The sequence below is a fragment of the Nerophis ophidion genome, linkage group LG01, assembly GCF_033978795.1.
Source record: "Nerophis ophidion isolate RoL-2023_Sa linkage group LG01, RoL_Noph_v1.0, whole genome shotgun sequence".
In the NCBI taxonomy this organism is placed as follows: domain Eukaryota; kingdom Metazoa; phylum Chordata; class Actinopteri; order Syngnathiformes; family Syngnathidae; genus Nerophis; species Nerophis ophidion.
Window position 1 is genome coordinate 63,580,761 of NC_084611.1, and position 20,483 is coordinate 63,601,243.

General features: G+C 38.6%; 1 protein-coding gene across 1 annotated transcript in view; it reads left to right on the forward strand.

Moving 5' to 3' along the window:
• The first annotated feature begins 1,832 nt into the window (after positions 1-1,832).
• LOC133559758 (arrestin domain-containing protein 3-like) overlaps positions 1,833-20,483 on the forward strand; it is a 28,586-nt gene continuing 9,935 nt past the window's right edge. The window contains exons 1-4 of the mRNA XM_061911843.1: positions 1,833-2,091; positions 8,533-8,593; positions 12,066-12,237; positions 12,305-12,392. Coding sequence (XP_061767827.1) covers positions 1,833-2,091; positions 8,533-8,593; positions 12,066-12,237; positions 12,305-12,392 — 580 coding nt within the window. The remainder of the gene's footprint in view (positions 2,092-8,532; positions 8,594-12,065; positions 12,238-12,304; positions 12,393-20,483) is intronic.

Sequence of the window (20,483 nt, forward strand, 5' to 3'; positions counted from 1 at the left end):
AATTGGTGAAGTAAATTATTTTTCATTTGATGAGATAAGTAAGATTATTTTGAGAATTAATGAATGGATGAAATACATTCAGAATATTCATCATGGTTCTTCTTCTTTGTAAACACTTTAAGTTTAAATAGTTTTATGAAGTGGATTATATCAGTACATTGTTTGATTGCTTTGTTTAATCCATTCCATAATTTAATTCCACATACTGATATACTGAAGGTCTTATGTGTTGTACGTGCGTACAAATGTCTTAAATTACATTTTTCTCTAAGATTATATTTCTCCTCTTTTTTTGAGAAGAAATGAATGGATGAAATACATTCAGAATATTCATCATGGTTCTTCTTCTTTGTAAACACTTTAAGTTTAAATAGTTTTATGAAGTGGATTATATCAGTACATTGTTTGATTGCTTTGTTTAATCCATTCCATAATTTAATTCCACATACTGATATACTGAAGGTCTTATGTGTTGTACGTGCGTACAAATGTCTTAAATTACATTTTTCTCTAAGATTATATTTCTCCTCTTTTTTTGAGAAGAATTGTTGTATATTCTTGGGTAGCAGGTTATAGCCTGCTTTGTGTATAATTTTAGCTGTTTGCAAATTCACAACGTCCTAGAATTTCAGTATCTTTCATTCAATAAATAAAGGATTTGTATGTTCTCTATATCCATGTTCCACCGTAGTTTTATTTAATTTTGTTCTTCCCAATCGTGACATTAGTGTTAATAGTTAATATTTGTGTTTGTCTGGATTCATTGGATTCACATGATTTCAGGTGATGTCGTTTTTGGCGAACCTTTTGGAACAGACTACTATCAAAAACTAAGCAACCGCTATTAATAAAAGAAAATAGTAACTACTACTTTCACAAAAATAGTAATTTAAAAGTGTGATAACTAGTTAGCTAGCTGGTCTTTTATTACATTGAAGGACGCCTGCACCATAGTGTTGTCCCGATACCAATATTTTGGTACTGGTGCCGGTACCAACATTATTTCGATACTTATCGGTACTTTTCTAAATAAAGGGGACCACAAAAAAATTGCATTATTGACTTTGTTTTCGCAAAAAATCTTACGAGACATTAAACATGTTTCTTATTGCGAGTTTGTCCTCAAATAAAATACTTGTCTTTTATTAGTAAGTAAACAAACAAAGGCTCTTAATTTAGCGTCTGACATTTGTATTAACATATTGTCATTTTCCATTCTATTATTTTGTCAACATTATTAAGGACAAATGGTAGAAAATGTATTATTAATCAACTTGTTCATTTACTGTTAATATCTGCTTGCTTTGTCTTTTAACATGTTCTATCTACACTTCTGTTATAATGTTATAATCACTTATTGTTCTGTTGTTGGATACTTTACATTAGTTTTGGATGATACCACAAATTTGGGTATCAACCCGAAACCAAGTCGTTACAGGATCATATATTGGTCATATTCAAAGTCCTCGGGGGGTACGTTTCAGAGGCGGTATAGTACCGAATATGATTCATTGGTATCACAGTACTATACTAATACTGGTCTACAGTGCAACACTGCTGCACCTTGTGACCCAGACCACCTGCAGTCATGAAGTGTCAAAACATTGTTGTGCTAATAAACACAACTAAATGTAGTGGGAAAAACCAAGACGTTTCTACGTGTATTTGGCCGAAGTGAGGCACTTAGCTTGGGTTACCTCAGTGAATGCGACACCTCCTCGCCTGATCACATGACTTTGTGACAGACATGCAGGTTCCCGAGAGGTCCATTACGTGTCTGGATTAATCAGCCTTGCCCACACATCGTGAAGTGTAACCGGCGTGACCTCGCCATGACTATCAAGCATTTCTCTGTGGAGTACGATCAGATAAATGGAAGAGCACATTTCTCTCCTGAAGACAAGCTCTCTGGCAGAGTGACCGTGGTGACCAGGAAAGAAACCAAAGTGCAGAGTTTGATGGTCAAAACCAAAGGAAAAGCCCGGGTCAAATGGTACGATCGAGCCGGACCAATCACAACCCTTCACCAAGACAAGAAGATTTACTTCGACTTTGAGATGATTATTCTTCAGGATAAACATAAAGGAGATGGTCGGTATTGTTTTGTCTCTGTGTGGAAAATGTGAAGCACAAAATTGTTAATTCTAAAATAATAATAGGTTGATTGGCAATACTAAATTGGCCCAAGTGTGTGAATGTTAATATGAATGTTGTCTGTCTATTTGTGTTGGCCCTGCGATGAGGTGGCGACTTGTCCAGGGTGTACACCGCCTTCTGCCCGATTGTAGCTGAGATAGGCACCAGCGCCCCCCGCGACCCCAAAGAGAATAAGCGGTAGAAAATGAATGGATGGAAGACTAAATTGTTTGAATATGTGCATTGATATTCTCCAATACATTTGATTCTTTTTACACTTTTTTAAAAAACCGGGTCAAATGGGACGAAATTAAATAAATAAATAAAGATTAAAATATTTACTTAAATGTGTCCTTGATTGATTATAATTCGAAATAAGTGTGACATTAATGTACTTGTCATCAGATTACATTATTTCAATATTTACCTAATTGTTTAATTAGTAACTGGTTTAATTATTTCCTAATTTAATGGGGTTTTTTAAATTTATTTCCTGAACTGCTCAGTGGCCTTTTGGTTAGAGTGTCTGCCCTAAGATCGGTCGGTCGTGAGTTCAAACCGAGACTATGAAAATGGGACCCTGGCTGAGTGAGCAGGTATCGGATACATTGGTGTCCTACGACGCATCCTCGCTCATCCATGCGGACTGGACACAGACCGAGAGTTAGTGGGTGGCTGAGGGTGCTTCGTTGCTTTGTTGGGTCTGCTCCTGTCTCTGGCCATGCTCCGTCCACCCCAGCAGACGATGGCGTGGAACACCGCAAAGGTCACCCCAGTGTATATGCTTTTTTGTTGTTGTTTTACTTTTGTAGCTGTATGTAGAAATGGCTGGTTGCATCAGCTCTGCTCTTTTAATGTCTTTAATATCATTTGTGTGCTTTGATGTTTGATGTTTCCTTCATACATGGTTATGTGTGCTTTCAATATGAGATTTTTTTTCTTTCTTGGCCTCAGTCTGGACCCCAGGCTTAGACTGCGTTTACCTGTTTCTCACGTTTTTTTGTCAGTGCCTCATGCCCTTATTTTATCTGGCAAACGCAGCCATCAAAGTCAGCGGGTGGGGGCTAACAAAAATCCTGTCCAGTGATTGCATTGGTGTGATGCCTGGAACTTTGGAGGTCTTCGAAAACATTATTATTTTGCAAATAATAATTAACTTAGAATTTCATGGCTGCAACATGTGCAAAACTGGTTGGGAAAGGACATGTTCACCACTGTGTTACATCACCTTTTCTTTTAACAACACTCAATAAACATTTGGGAACTGAGGAAAATAATTGTTGAAGCTTTGAAAGTGGAATTATTTCCCATTCTGGTTTTATATAGAGCTTCCACTTTCCATCAGTCCATCTTAGATGAGCTCGGGCCCAGCCAAGCCAGCGGCGTTTCAGCATATTGTTGCTAAATGGGTTTGGCTTTGCATAGTAGAGTTTTAACTTGCACTTACAGATAAAATGACCAACTGTAGTTACTGACAGTGGTTTTATGAAGTGTTCCTGAGCCCATGTGGTGATATCCTCTACACACTGATGTCCGTTTTTGATGCAGTACCGCCTGAGGTATGAAAAATCCGTAATATCATCGCTTCCGTGCAGTGATTTCGCCAGATTCTCTGAACTTTTTGATGACTTTACGGACCGTAGATGGTAAAATCCTTAAATTCCTTGCAATAGCTCGTTGAGAAATGTTGTTCTGAAATTGTTCGACAATTTGCTTACAAAGTGGTGACCCTCACCCCATCCTTGTTTGTGAATTACTTAGCATTTCATGGAAGCTGCTTGTATACCAAATCATGGCACCCAACTGTTCCCAATTATCCTCAACACCCGTGGGATGTTCCAAGTAAGTATTTGATGAGCATTCCTCAACTTTATCAGAATTTATTGCCACCTTTCCTAACTTCTTTGTCATGTGTTGCTGGCATCAAATTCTATAGTTAATGATTATTTGCAAAAAAAAAAAAAAAAAAGTTTATCAATTTGAACATCAAATATGTTTTCTTTGCAGCATATTTAACTGAATATGGGTTGAAAATGATTTTGAAATCATTGTATTCCGTTTATATTTACATCTAACACAATGTCCGAACTCATATGGAAACAGGGTTTGTAGATATTTATATATATATATATATATATATATATATATATATATATATATACATACATATATATAGGGACGGCGTTACGCAGTGGGAAAATGGCCGTGCGCAACCCGAGGGTCCCTGGTTCAATCTCCACCTAGTACCAACCTCTGATGGGTGCTGGTTAGCGCCTTGCATGGCAGCTCCCTCCGTCAGTGTGTGAATGTGTGTGTGAATGGGCGAATGTGGACGTAGTGTCAAAGCGCTTTGAGTACCTTGAAGGTAGAAAAGCACTATACAAGTACAACCCATTTATCTATCTATATATATATATATATATATATATATATATATATATATATATATATGTAGGTGTGGGAAAAATCACAAGACTACTTCATCTCTACAGAACTGTTTCATGAGGGGTTCCCTCAATCATCAGGAGATTTTAATGGAAGCATTCACATACAATGGTTTATATAGGGCACAGAGTGGGTGGGTACAGGCAGGCGTAGGGTGTGGTGATTGGCTCATGTGTTACCTAGGAGGTGTTTCCGTCTGTGGCGGCATGTTGAAATGATTTCACTGCGCTTGTTGAGGGATGATAGATCTGGATGATATATAATAAACAGTTTCTCTTTTAAGCATAGGTTGCATCTTTTATTACCACTGTTGTGAGGTGTGCTGGATGCAAGAATTTGCCATGTTATTGAATATTCAACATTATTGTCTTTGAGGTTCCAAATGTGTTTGCTGAGTTCTGTAGAATTCCGCAAAGTCTGGTTTCTAAAGGAGGCGTTGTGATTATTCCATTTTGTTTTGAACGCTCCTTCGGTTAATCCTACGTACGTGTCGGATGTGTTAATGTACTTGCGTGTTACCTTTGCTTGGTAAACGACTGATGTCTGTAAGCACTCTCCGTTGAGAGGGCAATCAGGTTTCTTGCGACAGTTACATTCCTTATTGGTTTCAGAGTCGTTTAGTCTGGGGGTAGGCAGTCCTTTTGCAATTGCTTTGTTGTGGTTTGAAATGATTTGTTGTATGTTATTCATACAGCTGTAGCTCAATTTAATGTTGAGCTACACCTACATATTGCGCTCTACCACGGTATCGAGCACTATTCTCTGGATAATCCAATCAAGACATATTCCGCTCCAAATTGACATTTGTTGAGCACTGTACGACGATCCGAAATGGAAAAGTTCAGCATCGACTACTCCACGAAGAACATTCCCATACCCGCGCAGAAGGACTACAAGCAAAGACTCATAGAAAAGACGGAACACTTCCTAAGAAGGATGCGGTGGAAAGCACACTTTTTCCTCCACCCTGAAACAAAAGGAACGCAAAAGGAAACTTACGGATTCAAATCTACCAAGAACCCACCCACAGTCAAGGAATTAAAAGACTTTGAGAACGACATGCTCAAAATGATACAATCAGTCAAATTTAAGCCAGCCCGCAACCCATTCCTCACCAAGCTGAAAAATGACACGGAGCGCATCAAGAAAGTAAGCAACCTCATCATAGCCGCCGATAAAACCAGAAACTTCTGCAGAATGGACATACCAGAACACAACTCTTTACTGGACAAAAGCATCACCAAATCATACAAAAAAGCGCAACCCAACACTTTACAGAACATCCACCTGGAAAACAAGCGGATCGCAACCGAACTGGACATTGAGGACAGGGTGGACGCCACAGCCAACAAAGAAGCCTTCATCACATTGAAGGACCACAAACCCAACTTCGCAAATAACCCAACATGCCGACTAATAAACCCAACTAAATCCGAAATAGGAAAAATCAGCAAAATAATCCTGGACAGAATCAACACAAAAATCAAGGACAAAACACCACTCAACCAATGGAGAAATACAGCAGCAGTAATCAAATGGTTTAACAACATCCAAGACAAACAACAACACAACTTTATCTCCTTCGACATCGAAGAATTTTACCCTTCCATCACGCAAGACCTACTGACCCAAGCACTAAACTTCGCCTCGGACTATGACTCAATCACAGGCAACGAAAGAAACATCATCATCCACGCAAAGAACTCCATACTCATCCACAACAGTACACCATGGCAAAAAAAGAACAATTCAACATTTGACGTTACTATGGGGAGTTTTGACGGAGCAGAAACGTGCGAACTCGTTGGGAGTTTCCTCCTCTCCCAGCTTGCTAGCCTCAACCTGAACCTTGGTATTTACCGTGATGACGGACTGGCAGTGTGCCGCGCCTCGCCAAGGAGCAGCGAGAACACCAAGAAGCGCATATGCCAAATCTTCAAAGAAAACGGCCTACGGATCACGATTGAAGCCAACAAGCAAACCGTCAACTTCCTCGACGTCCCTTTCAACCTGAGAAATAACAGCTACCAACCATTCACGAAACCCAACACAACACTCCAATACGTGCACCGCGACAGCAACCACCCACCCACCACCACGAAAAGAATACCTACCGGAATCAACAAAAGGCTATCGATGCTGTCATCTAGCAAAGCTGAATTCGACCAGGCAACCCCCCCGTACCAGAAAGCACTTGATGAAAGCGGATACAACTTCACCCTCACCTATGAACCCACTCCAGGAAACCGACCAAAAAAGAGCAGAAAACGAAACAACATCATCTGGTACAATCCGCCATTCAGCCAAAACGTCTCAACCAACATCGGCCGCAAGTTCCTCACTCTGATCGACAAACACTTCCCCAAAGGCAACACCCTAAGAAGAATATTCAACAAGAACAACATTAAATTGAGCTACAGCTGTATGAATAACATACAACAAATCATTTCAAACCACAACAATGCAATTGCAAAAGGACTGCCTACCCCCAGACTAAACGACTCTGAAACCAATAAGGAATGTAACTGTCGCAAGAAACCTGATTGCCCTCTCAACGGAGAGTGCTTACAGACATCAGTCGTTTACCAAGCAAAGGTAACACGCAAGGACATTAACACATCCGACACGTACGTGGGATTAACCGAAGGAGCGTTCAAAACAAGATGGAATAATCACAACGCCTCCTTTAGAAACCAGACTTTGCGGAATTCTACAGAACTCAGCAAACACATTTGGAACCTCAAAGACAATAATGTTGAATATTCAATAACATGGCAAATTCTTGCATCCAGCACACCTTACAACAGTGGTAATAAAAGATGCAACCTATGCTTGAAAGAGAAACTGTTTATTATATATCATCCAGATCTATCATCCCTCAACAAGCGCAGTGAAATCATTTCAACATGCCGCCACAGACGGAAACACCTCCTAGGTAACACATTAGCCAATCACCACACCCTACGACTGCCTGTACCCACCCACTCTGTGCCCTATATAAACCATTGTATGTGAATGCTTCCATTAAAATCTCCTGATGATTGAGGGAACCCCTCATGAAACAGTTCTGTAGAGATGAAGTAGTCTTGTGATTTTTCCCACACCTACATATTGCCCTCTACCACGGTATCGAGCACTATTCTCTGGATAATCCAATCAAGATATATATATATATATATATATATATATATATATATATATATATATATATATATATATATATATATATATATTGGCAACACTAAATTGAATGTGAGTGTCAATGGGCGAATGTGGACGTAGTGTCAAAGCGCTTTGAGTACCTTGAAGGTAGAAAAGCGCTATACAAGTAAAACCCATTTATCTATCTATATATATATATATATATATATATATATATGTATATGTATATATATATATATATGTATATATGTATGTATGTATATATATATATATATATATATATATATATATGTATATATATATATATATATATATATATATATTTATATATATATATATATATATATATATATATATATATATATTGGCAACACTAAATTGAATGTGAGTGTGAATGTTGTCTATATATCTGTGTTGGTCCTGTAATGAGGTGGCGACTTATCCAGGGTGTACTCCGCAGCTGGGATAAGCTCCAGTCAGAGTCACGACCCCGCGAGGCACAAGCGATAAAAAAATGGATGGATACATATATTTTTTATATATAAAAATGAATGAACAAATGACACTTTTCATAACATGTATACTTTATAATAAGTTATTAATGACACATTTCAGTAATTATTCAAAATGTTGTCCTGTTTTACCCTCTGTATTTTCTATTAAACTAAGCTTTGCTTTCAACTCAATAATTAGGAAAAAAATAAAAATAAAACATGTTTTTGCTTTGTACCAACAAAGACTGTAGTGTGAATGTAGTAACCCAACTGTTTTTTTTATTATTCCTTTAAGGTTCAGAAATCATTGGTCCAGGGAGAAATGTGTATCCTTTTACATTTACAGTCCCAAATACGTGAGTATGTTTATCTTATAGGTGAACTGCACTTTTTTTTAAATTGCCTATCGTTCACACTCATTATGCAAGACATGCTGATGGATTGTTTTGACGATCAAAAAGTTCACTATCCATGGAGCCTATGAGAACTGCGTAATTCTGCCTTTTAAGCCTTTAAACAAACATTTAAACACCTCTATTAAGGTTTTATGAACATGATGTAAGTATCTATGTAATGTAATAACGGGCACATGTATAATAACATTTAACATTTATCTATTTTGATCATTTTAAGCATTCATTTCATAAACGCGTCACGACGTTCACTTTTTTTTCTTCATCACTGATTATTAATAAATGCAGACTTTTAGAGTCAACAAACATAATAAAACATCGCTTACTGTACAAAGTCTGCTGCCATTAGGATGCCGACTGCTGGGATGTATGCATATTCCCTTTTAGGTGAAAAATGACTCATAATCCTCACAAAGAAAAGTGGTGGGGGGCGGGCGTGTCATCTTCACCAGCTTCCGGTCCTAAATTGGCTATCGAAGTGTACCCATTTGTCGGAATACATACTCAAACTTTTTCTGTCCAGGTGATTTATGATCTCGAATAAACTTACAGGGAGTACGGGAGGAAGAAAGCTACCTTGATGATGTAAACAAGCTTGTGATCACGGCACCGGTAGAAATAGTTTGTCTGTTGGCGCTTATAATAATATTTTAACTAATACTTGGTTAATATTCAAATCACGAAATGTAAATGGGCTGTTGTTGGCGCTTTTAGAATGGTTATGTATTGGATTTTGTGGGCAAAATAGAGGAGCTCCCATTGGCTCCACTGTAAATTGTTTTTTATTTAATATTTTGATTACATAAAAAATAATAATCCGTCGATAATAATCCTGTCATCTTTCATAATGATTGTGAACTATAAGCAAAATTGTCAACACCCATCTTCATCAATGAAATATTCTGTATAATCAGAACACTTGTAGAAAGTCTTCAAAGAAGGTGTCAGGAAAACTTCCAAGACTATTGATTGTGAGGGTTATTTTCTACAGTGTGTTTGAGACAATAAACCAACACGTCTACAAATAAACCCTGCGGCTTTTGCTTTTTACTAGTGATGTAAAATGCTAATATTTTTACTGAGCCATTCACTAAAGTGATTCGCAAACTTGAACCATCACAACAAATTACACCCGAGAGTCAGTGAAACTTGCTGGCCGAGAGAGTGGATCGTTTTTGTCAAGTCTTAAATGCCAAAGGAGAGTGGATATGAGGCAATGACGAATGGCAAAAGAAAATCAGTTCTTTACTGTCTTATACTGGAAAAGATACATGTTAAATAAATGCATAAATACACTTAAATTAGCAAGTAAATATTTTACATTACCAAAAAAGGCTTAGCACCGTAGACAGGAAAATGATGTAGGCCAATTGTGTCATTTCATCAATAATCCATGTCAACAGAGCTGTGGAAGATCCCAGAAAAATCCTTTCAGGAGTTCATTGAGGCATTTTAAAGAAGGCTTGGAAAGTGTGTTAGACTCCAGAGGGATTACTTATCATCAGGCGGTTATGTATTTGCCGGGTTCCGTATATTCTGTTAGTCAGTTAGCGACATACCTGGAAAAGTTATTAGTGGAATCTGGTGAAACTTTAAACTTTAACTTTCTCTATCGTTCACAATCATTATGAGAGAAATGATGACAGATGTATTTTTTTAATGCATTCTAACTTGCATATCTCAGTTTAGAATGGGGCCAATAGGAGGTCCTCTATTCCACCCATAAAACCCAATAAATAACCATGCAAAAAGCGCCAACAATACGCCATTTACATTTTCTGACTTATATATTTACAAACCGTTAGTGATATCGTTATTATAAGCGCAGACGCAAACAAACTATTTACAGCGGTGCCGTGATCACAGGCTTGTGTGCTAATGATGACACTTTCGACTGATCAGCTGCTTTCTAGCGTTAGCATGTGCAATGGTGTGGTATATGTCCGATTGTGCCCTGTGGAAAAGATAGATTAAGTGACCAAGTTGTAATTAATCGATGACCCTGTCATTACGGCCTAAGAGCGGAGCCTTACGGACCCATTGTGAAGTGAAAGCTCTGTAGTCACAGCCGCAAAGCGGCACTCAGATGAAAGAATGGTACCAGTACTTTTCAAAGATGGTATAGTATTGATCTCAATTGATTAGTACCCCGATACTTTATTATACCGTACAACCCTAATTGTAATCATCCCTCTCACCATAGTAGGACGAAGTTGCTACATTTTGACACCCAATTTAGACCCAAAAATGTCGAGAGCGACACAAAAAGACGTCCCCATTTTTTTGTGAGGTTTATGACTCATTCTTCATCTAAAAATAATATTTAAACATTTTAATGACAGTAGAAATTGCATACTAAGTGATGTTGTATTATGTTTGTTGAATTCCATGATGTCTGCAATATCTAGTAACCCGTTGAAAAAAAAGTGAACGTCATGATGCGTTTTTGAAATTAATATGTCACGTTTGCTTAAAATGAACAAAATACATTTATATTAAATGTTATTATCAATCAATTCATCAATTATTTATACAGCCCTTAATCACAAGTGTCTCAAAGGGCTGCACAAGCCACAACGATAGGTCCCAGATCAGGGCAAACAAAAACTCAACCCGATGGGATACAATGATAAATTATCGTATTGTATTAATACAATTATAAATGTGCCTGTTACTACATTACATATATGTAAATTAAACCTTAATGGAGATGTTTGGATGTTTTTTTAAGGGCTTTATAGAATAGAGCGGCTCCCATAGGCTCGATTGTGAGTGCACTTTTGATTGCATTTATTTAATATTTAAAATTCATAAAAAAATATATACATCCGTCATCATGTCTCTCATAATGATTGTGAACAATAGGCAAAATTCCACAAAAAATTACAGCTCCCCTTAGAGGAAATGTCACAAATAGGATAAGGAACATGTGTTTCTATTGGGAATCCGGATTACCGTCTGAATGCAGGATATTTTAAGGCATTCTTTATTATTAAGAGATAGGGTCTATTGGAGGTTTGAGTCCGGTCTCCAAAAACTTTTGTTGTTTGAATATGTGACTCCAGTCCTGGAACTTTTTTAGACACTCCTTGTAGTTACAAAGAGGAGGCCACCTCTATGTTTTGGTCTATTTTCACTTCCTGTAGATGTCTTTGAATATTCTCAATTATCCAAGTTATTGTAGTCTCAGGGCATTGAATGGCTCGCATTAAATTGACACCATGCCTTCAGACTCGAGCTGTCCTTGCTAGTCTCTGAGGACTAAAATATGAAGCCTGTTCAGATAAATGGCTAAACTTCCTCAACATTTCAACTGCGATCGATTTAATGTCCTGACATTTTCTGTAGGTGTGATGCCCAGGTGTCTCTGTACATACTTCATTGTATGTGTGTACATTTAATAATTTCTTTGCAGAGATATGCCTTCATCATACGAGGGGAAATGGGGAAGGATTATATACAGTTTAAAAGCACAACTGACACTGTCAATCTGGAGCATCCACAAAACCAAGATTGAAATTCCATTTCTCACCAAATCTGAGTTCCCCTTCGCTTCCAAATCAGAAATGATAATCATGGGACTTCAAGTATGGACTGCATTGTTTATATAAGCAGAGTATTTATGCTGGCTGATATTGTGTTTTTGTTATGTAGGAGCAGCAGTCTGCAACAAAAATGTCATATTATGGATCTGGAAAGGTTACTTTGAATGTTACTACAGAAAAAATGGGACTGAAGCAAGGTAAACACATTTTATACATGTTGTGTTTAACAGGAATGTATATTGTAAGGATTTTAATCGATACCTGTATTGATATTCCTAATACATACTGGTATTCATCGGTACTCATATATGTAATTGGTGTAAATGAAATGTGAAAAAATGCATCTCTTTAGTACCATTTTTAATTAGTACAAGAGGTTGTACACCATCAACATCATGTAACATTTCACAGCTGGGAAGTCTTTTAACGACACCTTCTTTTTAAATCTTAAGCAAGTCAACTATGTTTGCAGTGCAAGGTGCAATGCAGTTAGGTTATCATCTTGTAAAGACCACATAGATCTATCACTATGTTTCTATTATCAACAATTACACTCAGCTTGAAATAATATTTATGTATGGCATTCATATGCAAAAAACATACCTTTTACATGACAATGCTTCATATACATCAAAACCATCGTTTAGCATGTTTGCTGGGTTTGCATTTAAACAATACTGCTTTACTTCAGAAAAAACTTTATCGATACTTATATTTTACTTAAATTCGTCACTATTTCGAGTGGATTAATATTGGCCCGTGGATTGCTGGATCGCTAGGAGGACGGTTGATGAAGTGCGGTAGTAAGTGAGTAAAGCACCTTCATTTAAAATCGCCATTAAGTCATATCAGTATGTTTGACTTTGAGGGACTTTTGAGGAGGAACTATTGTTGTTTGACAAACTAATGTGTGGTGTTGCTTCTTTATTTGTTATTAGTTCAAGCCAATTAGCAGATCTCACCCTATCTTTTTTGTGCAGAGCAGCAAGACCTGAAGTGAATGTGACAGTAACCATAATTATGTGCCGTAACCATAATTATGTGCCTTAAACATAAAAAAATACCAATAGGTGTATCATTTGTCCACAATTGTAACAGTCCTCCTGGACCAACCCAAAAAGCAACCAGTACCAAAAAATACAGGTACTCGGTACGTACCTCTAGTGCAGTGGTTTTCAAATGGGGACGCGTACCCCTAGGGGTACTTGAAGGTTTGCCAAGGAGTACATGAGATTTTTTTTTAGATATTCTAAAAATAGCAACAATTCAAAATTCCTGTATAAATGTATTTATTGAATAATACTTCAACAAAATATGAATGTAAGTTCATAAACTGTGGGGAAAAATACAACAATGCAATATGCAGTTTTGACTGCGAGATTTTTTGTGGACATGTTCCATAAATATTGATGTTAAAGATTTCTTTTTGTGTAAAGAAATGTTTAGAATTAAGGATCTCTATTACAATCTCCGAAATGAATCACTTGTTTATTTTTCAACAAGTTTTTAGTTATTTGTATATCTTTTTTTCCAAATAGTTCAAGAAAGACCACTACAAATGAGCAATATTTTGCACTGTTATACAATTTAATAAGTCAGAAACTGATGACATAGTGCTGTATTTTACTTCTTTATCTGTTTTTTTCAACCAAAAATTATTTGCTCTGATTAAGTGGTACTTGAATTTAGAAAACATTATTCACATGGGGATCATTGAAAAAAGGTTGAGAACCACTGCTCTAGTCCATAATTTTAAATCTTTGAATCTGAAGCCATAGTTTGCTGCCCAAAAAGATTGGGTTGCACCCTTTGGGTTAGAAGTTAGGTCTTGTCCCAGGTGGAGTTCAACAAGATTTGGTGCACGTGTGAGGGAAGGCAGGAGTGCGAGATGGACACAAAAATCGGTGCAGTGTCTGCAATAATGCATTTGCTCTATAAAAATGTCGAGTGAACAGAGAGCTCATCCGGAAAGCAAAGCTCTCGATTTACCAGTCGATCGCCAATCTCCAAGATTGTAGATACAAACGGTCAAAATTGTCAAATTACTGTGTGCTTTTTCCTGGCCGCTCTGTTCTCTCTTCCCCCAGTTGTCATGGCAAGTAAGGAAGGCTGGAAGGTTGAGCACACCTGACTGCAATCACCACACCCTACATACAGTGATTGCACACACCTGTTACTTCATTTGTTACTTTGTTTTTTGGGCTCAACCTTTTACCCGCCTTCCAATGAGTACTATATTTTGAACTTTGACCCCTTTTATTTTTGTCATTGCACTGATTTCTCCACCATGCTGATTTGTTTGTTACTTTCCTAACTTGGATAGTCATTTTTTTGGAACCGTTATGTCTTTCTCTGCGATCCAGCGTTTTCTGAGCGTAACAAAATGGTGCTTCCTTAATAAAGTGACCTAATTCACTCTGGGAGGTGAGGAGCTTGGTCATCCAGGTGGAGTGAGAGTAGAACTGCTGCTCTTTTGTGTCGAGAAGGAATCAAGTTTAGGTACCTTGGTCATCTAGTCTGGATGCCTCCCTATTGACGTGTTCCGAGCATGCTTGACTCAAAAGAGGCCCTGGGGTAGATCTTGGACACGCTAGAGCGAGGGTGTCAAATGTACGACCCGTGGGCCAGATCAGGCGAGCGAACAGAATTCATGGAGCCTGTGAGATGAGTTTGCTAAGTATAACATTGTTTCATGAGAGTAACTGCTGATCTAAATGTGTCCACTGGGTGTCGCAACAACAACTCTGTTGGGAAAGCAAACGCTTAATACCGGTGCCAAGCAATAGGTATGCAGTAAAGTGCATATAGCTATGGTAATGAGTGGTTGTGGCTCCTCCCCTCAAACAAATGAAATGTCTTCTGTTTCGAACGCATTATTGTTTGGCACCAAATGTCTCTGTCAAAACTGAGAAAAGTGAATGTAAATCAACCATCTTTGACAATTTCTACGTTGAAGATGGTTTCTATGGTCTGTGGTCTGGATCATGTTGTTTGTTATTTTCTGATAGTTTTGGATTTTTTTGTTCCTTTTTACGCTCCCTTGTTTAGTTACCATGACGACTCATTAGTTTCACCTGGCTTATGTGTTTGGATCACGCACCTGCTCTAATCAGAGACTATTATTTAAGCCTGTTTTGCCAGTTAGTCGACCAGGCGACATTAGTCTGTTTTTGCTCTGTTCATGCCATTGATTCATACTCTGTATTGATAGTTTTATGCTCGATTCATGCCACAGTTAGCAAATTTTGTTTCAGGTCCATAGTTCTGCCTAAGTTTAGTTTTTGTATCTTGCACTTATTTTTCCTTTCGCCATGTGCGCTTTTTTGTTCGTACATATTTGATCGTGAATAATAAAATATGTTCCTACCTTTACGCATGGTCCGAATAGTCTGTTTGCGTCCTGGAAGAACAATCCTTGCAATAAGCTGTGACCCCCCTGTCTTGCACAGTGTGTGTGTTTGAGTTAGCACAAAATTAATACCATCCATCCATCCATTTTCTACCGCTTATTCCCTTTTTGGGGTCGCGGGGGGCGCTGGTACCTATCTCAGCTACAATTGGGTGGAAGGCAGCGTACACCCTGGACAAGTCACAATCTCATTGCAGACAAAATTAATACCTAGAAGTTTATTTATTTTGTTCAATCCCAGATAAATTGTGACTTCATGTTTAGCGGCTTTATTGATACACCGACACGAAGTCTAGGTTTGTTGTGTTTTTTAAACCGCGCACACTTTTTTTTCCTTCAGAATTTTAAGTGTTTTGTCGAAAGGATTATATGCGAATTGTACATTTTCAGAATGTGCTCGTTCTATTTTTGGCCAAAGTAAAACATAAAAAAAACAATCTGAAGTCGTCTTTGTTTGATTGTGCCGTGATTTTATCAGTCTGGCCCACTTGGGAAAATATTTTCCTCCATGTGGGCCCTGAGCTTAAATGAGTTTGACACTTCTGCACGAGTGGGATGCAGCTGGCCTAGGAATATCTCGGTGTTCCTGCGGTGGAACCGGTTGTGCGGTGCCTCACGCCAACTTCATGGCTCACGTAGACCCATTTCTGTTTAAATAAAAACATTTGCAAACTATTACTCCTCAGACTGACTGATGTGCGTATTAATAATATATTAACAGTAAACGCTCTGTCCGCTTGTGTGCAATTACACTTAAGGCTATGAAAGCATTGGCAAAGTGGTGCAAAAAGCACATTAAAACTTCCCTCGACTGCTCGACTGGAACTGTGTGCAGAGATTAGGCCGCTCATTTAGCACAACACAGCGAGGGGCCATGCAGTGCCTGTGCCGACACAGGTGCTGACCACACTGGGATTCCTCGCAATCCAGAGGGAGGTGGCAGACCGGTTGTGACCGTACCGATTAATCATGAGCCAAGCCATGCCAGCCTTGTGGGACGGAAATATTGGCATGTAAGCCAGGTATATTTATTTCCCATACAATGCAGTGGAACAGGCCAACGTTAAAGCGCAATTTGCAGCCACAACTGGTTTTCCTAATGTAATCGTAGCTGTCGACTGCACACACATTGCTATAAAAGCTCCATCACATGACAAATATACATACGTCAACAGGAAACATTTTCATTCGATCAATGCATCCTATAGATCATGATGGCCTGGGGGCCAAATCTGGCCTGGGAATGACACCATCACGGCCCTCAAGTTGAGTTGAAAACTTGAGGGAATTTTGGCATCAAATTCCTAAAACCAGTAGAGTGCTCCTGTTGTATGGAGAAATTGGGACAACTGTAAATATTTTGGCATAACCTTTGAACCTTACTAGCAACCTTACTACAAACCCCGTTTCCATATAAGTTGGGAAATTGTGTTATATGTAAATATAAACGGAATACAATGATTTGCAAATAATTTTCAACCCATATTCAGTTGAATATGCTACAAAGACAACATATTTGATATTAAAACTGATACACATTTTTTTTTTTGCAAATAATCATTAACTTTAGAATTTGATGCCAGCAAGTTGGGAAAGGTGGCAATAAATACTGATAAAGTTGAGAAATTCTCATCAAACACTTATTTGGAACATCCCACAGGTGTGCAAGCTAATTGGGAACAGGTGGGTGCCATGATTGGGTATAAAAGAAGCTTCCATGAAATGCTAAGTAATTCTCAAACAAGGATGGGGCGAGGGGTCACCAATTTGTACGCAAATTGTCGAACAGTTTTAGAACAACATTTCTCAACGAGCTATTGCAAGGAATTTAGGGAGTTTTACCATCTACGGTCCATAAAATCATCAAAAGGTTCAGATAATCTGGAGAAATCACTGCACGTGAGCGATGCTATTACGGAACGTTGATCCCTCAGGCGGTACTGCTTAAAAAAAACGACATCAGTGTGTAAAGGATATCACCACATGGGCTTAGGAATACTTCATAAAACCACTGTCAGTAACTACAGTTGGTCGCTACATCAGTAAGTGCAAGTTAAAACTCTGCTATGCAAAGCAAAATCCATTTATCAACAACACCATGGAATGCCGCTGGCTTTGCTGGGCCCGAGCTCATCTAAGATGGACTGATGCAAAGTGGAAAGGTGTTCTGTGATCTGATGACTCAACATTTAAAATTCTATTCGGAAACTGTGGACATGCTGTCTTTCGGAACAAAGCGGAAAATAACCATCCGGATTGTTCTTGGTGCAAAGTTCAAAAGCCAGCATCTGTGATGGTATGGGGGTATATTAGCGCCCAAAGCATGGGTAACTTACGCATCTGTGAAGACACCATTAATGCTGAATGGTCCATACAGGTTTTGGAGCAACATATGTTGTCATCCAAGCAACGTTATCATGGACCCCCCTGCTTATTTCAGCAAGACAATGCCAAGCCATAGGTTACAACAGCGTGGTTTCGTAGTCAAAGAGTGCAGGTACTTTCCTGGCCCGCCTGCAGTCCAGACCTGTCTCCCATCGAAAATGTGTGGCGCATCATGAAGCGTAAAATACGACAGCGGCGACCCCGGACTGTTGAACGACTGAAGCTCTACATAAAACAAGGATGGAAAAGAATTACACTTTCAAAGCTTCAACAATTAGTTTCCTCAGTTCCCAAATGTTTATTGAGTGTTGTTAAAAGAAAAGGTGATATAACACAGTGGTGAACATGCCCTTTCCCAACTACTTTGGCACGTGTTGCAGCCATGAAATTCTGAGTTACCGGAAAATTATTATTTGCATAAAAAAGAAAGTTTATGAGTTTGAACATCAAATATGTTGTCTTTGTACTGCATTCAATTGAATGTGGGTTGAAAAGGATTTGCAAATCATTGTATTCCGTTTATATTTACATCCAACACAATTTCCCAACTCATATGGAAACGGGGTTTGTAGAACAATGGGGTCCACACTGGTGATTTGTATAAGTGAGGCGTTTCTCAAAGTTTCTTTAAGTCCTCTTTGTTTGCTGTTATAATTTGTTTTGATAACGTGATTTATGTTACTTGCTGTAGCTCGTTTACCTCTGATGCAGTCCATAGAGATTTTTAAACCTATTTAATTATATTAGTAGTGTTCCTCAATGTTCCATCTTAGGTCCTCCTCTTTTTCATCTTTTGGGCTATTCAACTGGTGGCTTGTGAGTTCAGTACAAAAATCTTGCGAGAGACTCAAAATTCTGTAGAAAGTCCTTATAAACAGCAGAAGGTTACTGGAAATCTGACAAAATAGACTGAAATCAAATACCTACTGGAAAGGACGCTGGTTCACAAGAATAAACAAAATAACATAAATAATTATACAAGAAGACCGTTTCCTTTGTCGTTAGCTTTCTGAAAATATGGCCCCAAAAACAGTTTAGTCGAATGCCCCTGCTGGAGATCATAGGCCAGGGGTGTCAAACGTACGACCCACGGGCCAGATCCGGCCTGCGAACAGGTTTTATCCAGCCCGCGGGATGAGTTTGCTTTGAACGCCATCTGCTCCACATGCTGTAAGTCTTTGCTGTCGTCCAGCAATCTGTTTTTGTTTACTTTGCAGCCAATTTAGTTTTAGTTTCATTGTGCATAGCCATCCCTAACTTCAATTCCTTTTCTTAGCGGCACTCGCTTTTTGTTTATTTTTGGCTTAAGTGTGATATACTTTTTTTACCTACACGCTGCTTCCCGCATATTGTGATCACGACAAACCACGTTCCCGACATATACAAAGCCTATTAGCTACCTTCTGCCACCTACTGATATGAACAAGTATTACATGGTTACTCTGCCGAACTCGCAATCGCACAGACACTCAACAACAGCACATTGGCGGATTATAATTACTGGTTTGCAAAAAATATTTCAACCCAATTAGGTGAAATTACATAATCTTCCACAGCACACCAGACTGTATTTTACGGTACACTAGTGTGCCGTGGCACAGTGGTTGAAAAACACTGGTCTATGGTAATGGCTGGTTCTTTACCAGTGTTGGGGGACAAGTTTCCTCACCCACCTCGCTGTCCTACTAGTACTTATATCACATACTCCTGCCTCCTTTTTCTCCTATTTCTTCCTTGCCAGCTAGAAAAGTTCAGCATGCTCCTAGGCAGATTAGAGGCCTGCACCAGGGGGAGGTCATGACATCACTGATGTCAACAAGTGGGTATACACAGAAATCTCCTTGTTGATGGTAAAGGTGTATTCCCACACTTCGGTATGGGTGCTGGTTGGGTCTCTGATTTCCTTAACCTGCTTTCTTTAGCCCTACTCTCAAGGCCTAAATATTCCTTGGCTGATCCATGTTCTGTATCCAAATACCATTCTTGGTGGTGGTTAAGCCCAAGGAGAAGAGGGGAATGGCTGGTCCCTGTCAACAACAAAGGCACTATAATACCAGCCAACCAGGGCCAAGCTCAAAGGGCATATCTGAATAGGCAAGCTACCTTCACCATTTATGGGGACAAACAAGACTGGCTCTGCTACGCTCCAATTGCCTTGCCAAGTCAGTTACACGGTTGGTCATGTCTTTGATAATTAATTGCTTTAATTAAATGAATCACATCCACTTATTGTTCCCAGCACTGTCCTTTACACTCATTTTATTAATTCCCATGATTGGAAAAACATTGCTTGCATCCATCTATAGCTATAAGCTAATACTAGTGAGTAAGACCGGATATTTTGGGGCGGATCTTACAGGATTCTGACAATCTTTATGTCAACTCACAATGGGAGGGCTGTAACTCAAATGTATGCTCGCAATTTAAAACTCACCAAGTTGCATCTCCAAATACTCATACATTGTGGTACCTTTAAGTCAAGGCATCACTGTAG